Source organism: Lissotriton helveticus, chromosome 9 (genome assembly GCF_964261635.1).
Source record: "Lissotriton helveticus chromosome 9, aLisHel1.1, whole genome shotgun sequence".
NCBI lineage: Eukaryota > Metazoa > Chordata > Amphibia > Caudata > Salamandridae > Lissotriton > Lissotriton helveticus.
Genome location: NC_136070.1, coordinates 806,562,207 through 806,575,707, shown reverse-complemented (window position 1 = coordinate 806,575,707; position 13,501 = coordinate 806,562,207). Strand labels below are relative to the sequence as shown.

General features: G+C 43.9%; 1 protein-coding gene across 2 annotated transcripts in view; it reads right to left on the bottom strand.

Moving 5' to 3' along the window:
* The window catches only part of LOC144781885 (galectin-4-like), a 297,786-nt gene that overhangs the window by 39,781 nt on the left and 244,504 nt on the right, over positions 1-13,501 (bottom strand). For both annotated transcript variants that reach the window (XM_078660936.1, XM_078660937.1), the window contains exon 7: positions 11,216-11,260. In XM_078660936.1, the coding sequence (XP_078517062.1) occupies positions 11,216-11,260 (45 nt within the window). The remainder of the gene's footprint in view (positions 1-11,215; positions 11,261-13,501) is intronic.

Sequence of the window (13,501 nt, the reverse complement as noted above, 5' to 3'; positions counted from 1 at the left end):
GACCCCTCAAATTCGCCCTTTGTTATGGGCCCACATGGAGTCTAAAATAAGTAAGCCCAGTCCCTGCCTGCACGTTGTTGCTTATTGTCAGAAAGTGGCTCTATATATACTGGACACAAAGTACGGTACAGGGTGTATAGATACCACAATCCCCAGAGGTTAAAATCAGGGCTGACCTTACTCTCCAAAGTGATAGCTTGGTCGAGCAGCAAGGCAGTACCAGAGGACAGTGTAAAGCCTTTGTTGTACACACTCAGTCAGCAAAAGGTTTCACACACTCAAGGACTGAACTCCTGGCCAATTGTTTTTATATCAAAAGATATAGTTGTTTTATTTTTTAGAACCAACAGGTATCAAAATATACTTTTCTCAAGATGAATGATCTCAGGTAGTTACTTTTCAGAAAGGCAATAAACTTTGTAAGCACAATAGGTACATGGGTTGCGATAGGCAACACAATTCTAAACACAATTTAACATTGAGCTCAATGGGTTTTTCTACATAATTGCAGCTGATTACTTTAAATATTACTTTTGTAACTCCAAGACTGGATCCTAGATTCAGTCCTGGGGTCTAAGCTGAAAACAGTTTAGTAAAAACGTTTTGGTTATTGCAGTGATTTTTACAGAATATAAAGATATTTCAAAAGTTGACACTTAGAAACTTTTCAGTGAAAAACTAGCAATGTTATCCGATGGAAGGAAATTCAAGTCACAGGTAAAGTAGGTTCTCGTTACTTTGAAATCCAGGAACGGACTCCTAGGTTCAGTACTGGGGTCTCTACCTAGGACAGGTAAGTAGTTATGTTTCAGTAGTTGGTACGATTTTTAAGGAATATTTGAAGTTTGCAAAAATAGACACTTAGAAGAAATTTCACAGAAAAGCAGTCAATGGTTTTCTATGGAGAAAATTCAGGTTACTAGTAAACACGGTTAGGATTACTTTTGCGGTTCAGTACTGGGCTACAAGGTACAGTACTGGCTTCTCTCCTGATCACAGGTGAGTACTTTGGCATTCGGTATTCGGCTGATTTTAGGTGAATATTTTAAAGTTTCAAATCTTCACACTTAGAAGATTTTTCGAGTCAAACCAGTCAATGTTATCCTATGGAAGGAAGTGAGTTATCGGTTTGCAGGAGAGTTCTCGACTGGTGAAGTTAAGGTTCTGGGGATAGACTCAGGGGTCTCACAGGGTCGGAAAGGTACAGTAGGTACACCCTCAGAGGCACAGGAGTAGCTGGGTGCAGAGAGAGTAGGCCCAATGCAATCCAAAAGAGGGGAGGGGGCCTGCGGTTGGTGGCTGCAAGCAAGCAGGCCACGCGGCTGTGGAAGCTGAGCTCCTAGTCACTTACTCAGGGCAAGTGGGGAAGTAGAGTAGGGTAGTAGTTGCACCTCCAGCGGCACTCGGGCGGCTGGGTGCAGGGTGCTTTTGAGCCGTCGGGCGCTCAATGTTATCCAATGGGAAAGTTAAAAAGTGAACAAAGGCTGCAGGCTCGGGGACGGAGATTCTTCAGATTCTTCAGGTGCGACCACCACTTTGAGCGGTAAGTTGGGATCTTGGAGAAGAGGTAGGTACCCCAAAGGAAGGCACAGGGGACCATGGGGCGCCGGGTGCAGGGGTGTCTTTTTTGCGTCGGGAAAGCTTACCCTCAGCTGGTCGCGGTTGGAGGGGTCCCTGGTTCTGAGGCTGCAGGCATCGTCTGGGTCGTCGAGGAGGGTCTTTGGGCACTGGACTTCAGGTCCCAGTCGCCGGGGGGACGACCTCGTGGTCTTGGATCACTAGGCACGGGCCGGGCTTGGCGGGTGCAGAGTGGGCTGGATTTGCGGTTCCTGGCTGGCACCAGGGGTATTGCGTTTGGAGCAGAGCCTCTGCTCATGAGAGTCCCAGTCTGTTAGAGAGTCAAGGCAGGCAGGTCCTCCAAGTTTGTCCAAGGTTGCTGTCCGCAGGAGTCGCTGGGATTAAGCAGGAGCAGGTTGCAGGTTCAACAGGCTGGTAGGGCTGGGGCCAAGTCAGTTGGTGTCGTCCTGTTGTTAGCAGTTGCACGATGGGTATTCTTCTTCTTGATCTTCTTTCTTGTTTTCTTCTCGGGATCTGAGGAAGGAAGGTTCAGGGTGCCCCTAAATACTAACTTTAGGGGCGTTACAGGTAGGGCAAGATAAGGGACCAATAGGTCCCTGTCCTGGGGTGGGTACACCCCCTAGCCTGCTCCTCTCCTGTGGGAGGTGGGCAGGAGCCTAGCTGTGATTGGGCAGGGCTCCCCATCTTCAAGATGGCCGGAGCCCGGGGTCGTGCTTCACCTCGCCTCCTCCATCTGAGGGGTGGTGTTGGCGCAGGCTGGCACACCCCCCTTCCTGACATAGGGTTTCCCGCCAGTCTTCCCGCCAGAGGGGGGGGGGGGTCAGAACTGGTGGGGGCCAGTTGCTGAGTACAGCAAGTGGCCTGGGGAAGCTCACCAGGGCGGCAGGCCTTTGAAGCTTCCCCCTGCCCATCCTGGGGAGGAGACCTAGGACCTCGCCCAGGATGTGCAGTGCTGCAGGCCCAGGAAAACGGGGGCTCTTCATCCAGGGGTCCAGCAACATGTCTGCTGTGTTGCAGCCCAGGCAGCCACTCAGACCAGACGTGGATTGTAGGTTAGGGTTCAGGGGGCATCTTTAAGATGCCCTCTGTGGTGCATTTTACAATAAATCCCACATTGGCATCAGTGTGGGTTTAATGTGCTGAGAAGTTTGCTATCAAACTTGTCAGTCTGCAGTGGAGCCATTATGGTGCTGTGGAGTTCGTAATGACAACCTCCCAGCACCATATACTCTTAATGGCATCACTGCACTTACAGTGCCCTGGAATGGCCCTGGGTACTGTAGGGGCACAGGGTTCATGCACCTGTGTCCACACCACTGGCATAGGGCATCCAGCTAGAGGAGTGACTGAGGTATGCCAGGGCAGTAGGTCTTGTGGGCATGGCACACAAGGATGTGTGCCATGTCGACTCTTTGTTTAGTCTGTACCTAGACACTCAGCCTGCAAAGGCAGTGAATGGGTGTCAGGGTACAGGGCCCCTAAGGGTGGCACAATAAGTGCTGCTGCCCTTTGGGGCCTTTTTATGGTCACCATGTCCTGGGTACCGAGGGTACCATTTAATAGGGGCTGATAGGTGGCCAGAGATGCCAATTGGGTTTTAGTTTCAACACAGTTTTAGGGAAGGAACTCAGGCCCTGGGCACCTGGTTGGCAGGGGCTCAGGGCAAACTCAGTAAAAGCACATCAGCAGTTAAGCAAAAAGTGGGGGCATACCAATGCAAGAAAGGTGGCCCTTTCTCACACTTATCAAAAGCAGATAATATGCAGGTGCTGCTGAAAGTTTCCTGGTGTTTGGAAATTACACTGAGATGAGTCCAGCACATTATTTAGTGGGGCCCAACTTCTTGGCAGGGGAACGGCGTTCACCCTGTGAAAATAGAGGGTGGACACAGCCCACCCGCGTGTACCCTCAACTCGTGCTCTGGGTGCACGAGAAGCTCTGTCGTCCCTAGCTGATAATTTTTCAGGGTCAGAGACAGAAAATATTCTTTTGCGTATGACATTGACCACTAAGACTACTTTGATGCCATTTTTTAATACTTAGGTAGGCTAAACGAACAGGCATCTCTGTGTCATCAATTATTTGGTACTCATATCTTTGAGAAGAGATTGGCTCAAAGCAAAATTTGACAGTGAGGGCAGGGAAGGATGACATTACGCATTTGGTCTCCTCTATCCAGGTGAGATAGCTGCATGAAATACACATTCTAGTAGGCGGAGATTGCTATCAATCCAAACAATGAGAGAATTACTGGCTACCACCCCTTGCAAGGAAACCAAATCGAAATCGTTTCCTCCATGCAATAATCTTTTGAAATGTTTGATGTTTTGTCCAGTGTAAATTGCTGAGCATAATTATACCACACTTAGCAGGAAGGTCGAATTTTAACCAGAATAGACCTTTCTGTAGTTTGATATTAAGATAATCAAATGTTTTGGAGCTATCTGCAGTGCAAAAAAAGGTCTGGTGGGCTTCAAGGTTTTCATGTTTTGCACATATTGGCAGTTTATGCGCAGATTATCTGCGGATCTGTATTCAAGGAGAATAAAACTTACATAAACATTCAAATCTAAGTGGATGAGGGAGCATTTTTTCCCATTGTTTTTGGTATTGGCAAACCTTTGATTGAGCCACACATTTTATTGCGGCCTCCATTACATGGTGCAAGGGATTCATAGCCAGTCGCAAACCCTATTCTGGAAAGTACGCGGGTTGGAAAAGCATACCTGCGACCCAGCCTTGTGTGTGGAGTACAGAAGGTGAAATACTGCTTCTAAGATTTGCCTCACAAGATCGTCGGGTCTAAAAATTATAGGCGGCTGCCGTATGGGCAAAAGAAATACACATTAGTAGGGAGGAACATGGTGGGAATTGAGGAAGTCATCAAACATGTAAGGGTGATGGGAGGAATGCTTGCAAAAAGTCTAACCACTGACAATCACTCGTTGAAGTATTCCAACTGATCGTTCTTTTGCCACCTCAGTTTAGAGGAATTGAGGAATGACAGCTGAAATTGTCACTTGGGGATGATGCCGCCATCCAGTATCTGCTTAGTCAGTGGACATTTCCTTGCACCTGGGCCTACAGTGAATACATGTGCATCTGTTGACACAATTGAGTGCCTTGGTCACAGACAAGTTGTTGACATCGAACCATTTCCTTCAGCATTGTGCAAAATAGTAGCACAATGGACATATTCTCAGAAGTTGCCAAAGGTGCTCCTGCACTTCCACAAAGGATTACTTTAAAAGCAAGGTCTAGTCAAGGGAAAATGGCACATGAAAACTGGGAGATGGAAGAGGAACGATGATGGAACTGTTGGGTTTTCGGGACTAGCAAGGGGTCCGAATGCTAAGACTTTGGGTATGATTAAAGGGCTGCTGTCGGTTAATAAAGGGGTTGTATTGCATATTAGTAGCTACTATTAGCTGTTTATGTATATATGTAAGATGAATGATCTATTGTAGTCTATATTGTGGGTCCAAGTAAAAGATCTCTTAAAGTACTGAAATTGTGCAATTTGTATAAGTATGTTGGTTTTGTCAGCTCTGCCATGGGAAAACTCAAGCCATTCTCATTTACCCATGGAGACATGTGTGATTTTACTCTGGCCATTTCTGCTATTATGTGCTTGGTACAAACTCAAGGTCCAACAATAACATCCTCAGCCCTTCTTTTTATTGCTAGTTCCATGGTGTTAGCCTGATGACGTTGACGTTTCATTCTCTTTTGCTATCCTTTTGTTTTGTGTGCACCTAGATGTAAGCCCTGCCATATATTAGATACATATGTGGTATGTGGAACATCAATATATGACAGGCGTGTTCTGCCCTTTTCCATTTTGTGTCTACATGACAGATGGATCTTTACCTGGCAACCAGGATTCAGGACGATATGATCATTTCTTTTGGGGCAGACACATTAATGTAGCAATAATGTGAGGGATTGTGTGATCGTCTGGCCGTAGGCATTTTGGCATTTATGATCAAGCAGTATTGTGCGTTTTGAATTGATTGAAGGCCTTCCACCTTAATTGATGTACACACTGGGGTTTGCTTATAGTGCCCAGATATAAACAAATGTGTTGAACCAATAGCCCCTATATTGAATGAGATGCCTTAAAGAGGATCCTTCCCTAGTGCAACTTCACACTTCCCTTGAATGGGTACCCATACGTCTGCCCATTTGTTTGCTTCAAAGGCATGAACTTCTTGGCGAATGTCGCAGCTCATGGCTTGTCGTGAGATACAAACATTTATTTATTATTTAAGATGCATTCGTTCAGTAGCACCCATGTGGGCTAACCACGCTGTAGGAGATCATTGCCTTAAACAAGATCTTATTTTGCACTGGTAGCCAATATAAAGCCATCACACAGTAAGTTACATGGTTGAATTTCCAGAAAACCCACAGTTTTCCAGTAGGCCTTTAATATGGGATATATTTTTCACCATATGATTGAACTTTACTAGCCATGGTATTGAGAGAAACACACTCACTATAGAACCAAGGGGTAGCTTTGGCACATATGTCTGAAGAATATATTCTCTCTGGAGACGCTATATCAAGGGTCAGTGAGATTAATTTATGGAACAGAACGTACCTCAGAATAGCGCGTTCATACAGACATTGGGTTGTGTTTATTTTTAAAGTTTGCGTTAGTTCCTATTGGCAGTTTTTACCCACCACCTGCATTTCGGAACCATGTGGTTGAAAAGATTGGAACTTTCATTGAACTGATGTATTTTTGAAGACATCAGTGGCCAAGAGAGAGAGGGTTATTAATATGGGGGTTATAACCTTTCTTGTGGTTGTTTATGGTGTATTGTTCTCCTCAACTTGACTTACAACGTCTAAAGACGCCAGCAAAGTGAACTTGGCTACTTAGGGGCATATTTACGAGCCCCAGTGCATCACTCTTGCACCACACAAGGTGGTGCAAGAGCGATGTAACTCAAAAAAGAGATTTATGAAGCAGCACAAGGCGACCTTGCATGGCCCTATGTGACTTCATAAACCTCAAGTAAATTAAAACAGCTCAAATCGCTGCATAGCTTTACTATGCGCCAGGCAGGTATTTCCATGGGTGTTGAGTGGGTGCTGCTATGCAGCATCCATGGATTTTGATGCATTGCCAGATTTACAAGCACAGGTAAACCCTGGGAATGCATCAAAAAGATATGTCTCCCCAGGAGAGGCATAACAAGGAGAAATATCTTTATTTCTCCTAATGTTTTCCTCTTTATATGTGTGCTGCTGTCTGAAGCACACATAGAAAGAGGAAAATGCTTCAGGGGATTGTTTTTGTATAGGAAGGTGCCCCTTCCTGGGCAAATATAACCCTGCTTGCAACGCAGGCACCCTTGCACCATGGTGCAGGGTTTTCTCATTGTACCTAGGCAGCCCATTGTGTGTAAGGACAAGAATGCACTGTATTCTTTTAAATACTGCGCATTCCTGTTTTTTCCCTGTCACGCATCGCAGCAAGTGCGATCGGCTAAGTGACTTTTTTGTAAATATTCCTCTTAGTATATGACAGAACCCTTCGTTTCCTTCTTGATGGGCACTGTGACACAGTATGTTCATGCAGCTGCATGAGTTCCCTTCATTATGAGTGCTCACAGGCGCATTCCGTTTCATGTGGTTTCATCCCTTACACAGTTATCATCAGTTGTGTTTTGTGGATGTTGGGATCTAAACTTCATGTTTCCTTTGACCCCCACACCGGGCATGGAACATCCTGCACGTTTGTCTTTGACAGAATTGTATGTAGACCTTTTTTGAGGTCGTTTTATATTCAGTCTTATGTTCCATCAAGTTAGGCCGCCAGTCATTCAGCAATGAAACGGTGAAAGTATTTGGGTTTACCACAGCAGTATTATATCCACAGACCAGTTTAAGGATGCTGTGAAGAAGGAGCTCATTTTCAACCTGGTTACAAATTAATGGACGCCATCAAATGATATATCATATCATCTTGAGTGGAGAAGTGTGGCTCTGGGGTTAGAGGCAGCAGACCCGGAAGCTGAGATCGGTCCTGGACCAGGGTTCAATTCCCCGCCTCGGTGGGTCTTGGGCTAAAAATTCCATGGACTCGATAATTCTCGCCCCGGTGCGTCCTCGACTCACGGGTTCACACTCTGCGACTCTGGGCAATAGCTTGCTTAATCTCCACAACGGCCCCTCGCGGCGGGATGCCCGACTTTCACCTTGTGGATACCCTGCTATCTCACAGGGGAATACCAGGAAGGGTTCCCTAAGCAAGCGCCGGGAAACCCACTGCGGGTAGCTGTGCGCTATATAAGCTCAACTACATTTACATTTACATCTTGATATTCCATCATATTACTGATCTCATCATACACTAGTTATAGGTTCACAGGAATTATCAGTTCTGTTCTCGTGCTTTGGAAATATCATTTCAGTTATGAGTTGATAGACATTGTCAGTAATGTATCATACATTACAAAGATACTGTATTATAGAAGTTCTAAATCTAAATACATTATAAGTAATCCATCCTGTATAAGATCATCACATAAGGCTCATAAGTTAATATTAGCCATTTGTACTTCCTCTTATGATACATAAATGCTATCTCAATAAATGTGTGGACCTATGTTTTGAAGTCCTATGCTACTCTTCTGTTTTAAATTTGACCATTCACATTGCTCTGTGCCGAATCCAATGTTCGAGCCACCACCTCTGAGTTTTTGCAAACTGAGGGACACCTTAAGTTCCACCTACTTCAATATAAAAAAATAACCCCTGTCTACAGATAAACTTCAAGCTTGATGGCATAGGATTTGGTGTACAGACTTTTTTACTCTATTGAATTTGCAATTTAAAATCTATGTAGTTCCCTAAACAAAGTTTGATAATACATAGCTAATATCTCTGATTAGGAATGATTGAGGCAACGGTGATGGTTCTACACCAGAGTGCCATCCAGTGACCAACTACCTACACGCTGCATTACTTCCAGAAATAATTTATGTAATTAAAAACTGTTCTGTGATGTCGGTGGAACACACATTCCTTCCCACCCAGCTTGTCCAGGAAAGCTCATGAAAATGCTGTCACTGCTGAGTGGCTGGCTGGGGTGTAAAGCTCTACAAAAATTATTATGTGATGGACTCTGCTACCCATACTTTGAAGAGCTATACTCCTAAGATCTGCATTGACTAGAAGAGTGCTTCCTGCCTCAAGACTGATCTTCTCTATTTGACAATAAATTAGGAAGAATTTCTACCCGTGACCCCGACCTGAAGTGGCTCCCTAGGATCCAGAAGCACTGCCTCACAAATGAGGACTAGGCACAGGATCAGTCTGCAAATCCCCCTGAGACACATGAGCTGCCCATTGAATTGAGGCCAGCCATGCAGCAGTGGAGACTTGACTAGGCCAAAGAGTACAATGCCTACTAGTACAAATTAGCAGCCATGATCCTACCTGGTGGCCACACTCACCATGCGCAAATGCATTTACATCCCTGTGGGATCCCACCAGCCTGCCCACAGCACACATTTCTGTGAAACAAGCCGCTTATATTGTACTTGCCAGTCTCTCTCTTGTGTTGTGAGATTGTCTGCAGACACTTGGGCCTTCTTTTGATTTCTGACAGTGGTGGCTTTCAATTCGAACAGCAACCAGTTAGAAGTGTACGAATCCTGTAATTGCAGACTCGATATATTGAAATCCCATCTGCTCCTGGATCCTCCCAGGAAAGAGAGGGTCATAGAACAGTCTGCTTCAACCTTGCCGCATCAAGAAATGAGCCTTCCTTGGTAAAATTCCCACTCATATAGACAAATAAGGTAAACTTAATCCCAAACTCTGTGGCACATATACTTTTTCCAGGCTAGTACATCATTTCTTTCCTTCCCTTTAATTCCATCATCCCTTTTTCCTACTCCTTCTAATGATTCCTATTGTTCTCCCTTAATTTATTACCTGCTCTTTGGCATGAGTCCGATTGACTAATTGACCAGTTTCTTTCTTAATTCCTCTACTGCACCTGGTAACGTGTTTGTTTTCCCCAGTCTGTTTTATTTACCCACCTCTGTAAGGAGGCATACATTTTTTCTCCAACCCCCCGATTAAGGTCTGTTTTAATTACTGCCCAGCTTGCGAAGGAAAATGTAGTGTAGTTCCTATATCCCTGATAGGCTCTGAGCATTGGAATAATATACACTATAGATTTGACACAGGACTGAGGTCAGTATGTCTCTATCGAGTACATTAAACTTAATAACTCGTGTGTGCCAGCTAACTCAGAGGTCTCTAGAAACTTCTCGAATAAACAAGAAGGGATTCGTTTCCGACAACAGCATAAATATGACAACTTTGTTTCCCTTAGAATCGGAACAATCTCAGAATCGTGGAAACAATAGATTACTGTTTCACTCAGTCAATCGAGCATGCTTCGTTTCTACAGAGTTACACAGAAATAGATAAATGGGCGTTTCAATAAAAAGGGTTTATTGAACAGTCTTATTTCTCGGGCAAGAGATATGAACTGCTACAATCGTCAGACAGAATGCGAAGTATAATACGTACAGTGTTAGCAGTAAGATGAAACAATACTGCAATAGAATGGCTTGTAGCTATGACATATATTCATAAAAATACATACATAAATAACACAGGCTAAAATGCTCATCTGGTGCTTCTAAAATAATCCTACCCCAGTGTAGCTAACCTAGTAGTACGAGGGGAGAAGTAGGTGCTGTTTAGCTAGAGTCTAGTTTAGCTATAGTTTCCAAGATTTGCCAAAAGTCCCTCTAGGTTCTAATCCGCTCCATACCTGAGAATGAGAAGGTTGGAATCTCTTTTCGGGTCTCGATCTCTAACACCTCGCAAGGGGAGTCAGAAACACTGGAGCTTGATTCTCTGCAAACTCCTTCCGAACTTGCCGTGGCGAGCCGCGTCGTGCAAGTAGGCAGCCGAACCGTGGACCGTGATTCGCCATGGCAAGTGAAGGTATATTTATACCTCGAAGGTGTTTAGGAATGCCAGTATTGACGTAAAAGTTGGGCATAAGAACGTCATGAATTAACCCCTAAGGAATAGATGTTCATTCATAATAAATGAGTTCTTGGAGAAATCAATATCTAAGCAAGGGGTAGTCTTAAAGGCTTAAGAGTCTGGTTTCCCAAGAACTCGTTGTGATGTTGATGAACGGATGTAGGTGGCCATGCCTGTATTTGGTTAGCATGGAGAATGCCTAAATAAGGGCAATGTGAATTGTACCTATATAAGGGCATACATCGGGAAATCTATATACGGAATCTAAATCAACACACAACAGCTCCTTTCCACATGCATGTTCTATTTTCCATTCTCCTGCATTCCGTGTGTTAGTGGAACGTGTATGTACTCTTGCACTACTACAGCTATCTATATAATTATATACTGATTAGTCACCAATTTTGGAAAGGCATATCTCCTAACTGACCTCTCTATTGAACAAATTTATTGGAAGTTGAAAATGACAAGCTAGGTTGGTCATTGTTCATTGCACATAACATTCCTTAGAGCAATAACAAGCTGGATGTGATGTACCAGCCTGGAACCCTCCACTGCCGCCTGAATTGAGCTTTGTGGTGCTGAGGCAAACATCAAAAAAGAAACTCACCTGACCAAACTGACCAAATGAGGGTTGCGCAAAATTGGGGGTTATCTGCAAAAGAGCAATGAAACAAAAGCATATCACTTACCACTAATTAACTCAGTGCAACTAACGTATGTTGTTGACGTAAATAATTGCTTGCCACTATTTGTATAAGGATGATGCACACTTAATTATCTGCATACCTTCGAAGGCCACACTGTTCTCTAAAACAGGAACAATGAAGAAGCCATGAGATTCTAATGAATAGGCTTAGACACAAACACTCCCACAGGAAACCATTAGCTGGTAGGGAGGTTTCTGAGGTGATAAGGTATTTTTTTTAAATGTTGCATAGTCATCTAGTCCATTTCAAAATCTACTTGCTTCACACATAAAGCCAAAAGGGAATCGCTCACATATTTTGTGAAGGCTCTCCGAGTCAAAGGATCTCAGTACCTTATTCTGACATATAAGGAGTAGTTTCTTACCTGTAACTCCAGTTCTGTAGTAGGGTTATCTCTGTGATAGTCATAATCATGTGAATAGTCCCGCCCATGTGCGTGGACCCCAGAGCACTTCAATAGAAATAGTCTCTTAAGTTGTCCTCTTCTGCAATCCTGCATAGACACTTAAGAGAAAATAAAAGACAAATAATGCAGCCTGAAACTAACAAGGCTACACTGGCCAGTACTTCATCCTGAAGTGAAAAATATAGCCAGATAACAATTAAATTTAATCATTTTGCTCAGTTTCACACATAGAGAAACTCCCCTTCACAAAGACCCTTTTCCTTTCATGATAGAGATGAAGGGTTGGACAGACAAGCCCCATAGGCTGCCATTATGTGTTTGTAAATGGATACTGTGCCTTTAAGGAACCCTCCAGAGACCCTCGGTATCCCATGATGCACAGCCAAGGGCCAGTTACTTTCAGTTCTTTTTGAAGGTGTACAAAGCCAGGCCTGCTGCATTCAGGATAGTATGTTTCATCCACCGGGCAGGAGGCGAGTTGCTTATGACTAACACAGAGATACCCCTACTATAGAACTGGAGTTACAGGTAAGAAACTACTCCTCATGTAGTAAGCAATCTCTGTGTATAGTCATAATCATGTGAATAGAATAGCAAGCCCATCCACAAAAACAAACCCCAGCGGTGGAAGAAACAGACACCCACTGTTATGCAAGTAGATTCCTCAGTGAAGCCTGCCCAACCTGAGCATCTGCCCTGGCATCAGTGTCCAGGCAGTAGTGTTTAGCAAAGGTATGGACTGACTTCCAAGTGGCAGCCTTACAGATTTCTGCAATAGGGACGTTAGAGAGTAAAGTAGCTGTAGCCGCTTTACCTCTGGTAGAGTGAGCCCTAGGCTTACTAATTAGAGTCTTGTTAGCTTTCTGATAACACAGTTGAATACAGGACACAATCCACCTAGAGATGGACTGCTTAGAGGTAGCAAGACCATTCCTGACAGATCCATAATTAGCAAATAATTGAACCGATCTACAAATCTCTTTAGTCTTATCTAAGTAGAATTTCAACAACCTTTTCACATCGAGGGAATGAAGGGACCTCTCCGCCAGGGAGGAAGGATGCTGAAAAAACATGTGCAAAGTAACCGTTTGATTCACATGGAACTCTGACACCACCTTAGGAAGGAACTTTGGGTGAGTTCTCATGACATCATATTAGTATGAGCTGCACACCTTTATTTTCACCTCAGATTCTTCCGAAATGCTAAACTTCAATTTTGTCATGGCGTGCTCAAATGCGTCGTGCCTAGCCCAAACTGCACGTATGAAACTAAACTCCAACATATATGGGACACATTTCTGACCCAAACCATAAGCACAGCCGGGATTGCGTTTGCAATATTTAATTTCTTCTGTACATTTTTATCTTGTCCATTTTTACCGTTATTTTAATCCATTAATAATCCACATGTTCACTTGAAATACTATTAGTCTTCATGCAAAGAAGCGCCATTTTCCAAATTTCTAATGCTCCTGCTGGGCCATCCGAACCTCACTTCAAGAACACGACTGAAGCCAAATTCATCCAAAGCAGTTTAATAAAGTCCAATGCATTTCGGGCCTCAGGGGCCCTTCGTCAGGGAAAACTAAAAACAACAATAACACATGTTTTAATGTGACAACCAATATGTGCACTTTTAACATTTAAAGTCGCCCGCTCTTCTTTATCTCAAACAGTTGCTGTAACTTAAATACATTCTGCCTAATATCTTAGTCCTCACCAAACCCCGCGCAGTTTCACATTGGTGTTTTCCTATCCTTCAATGAACTAATTACCATGC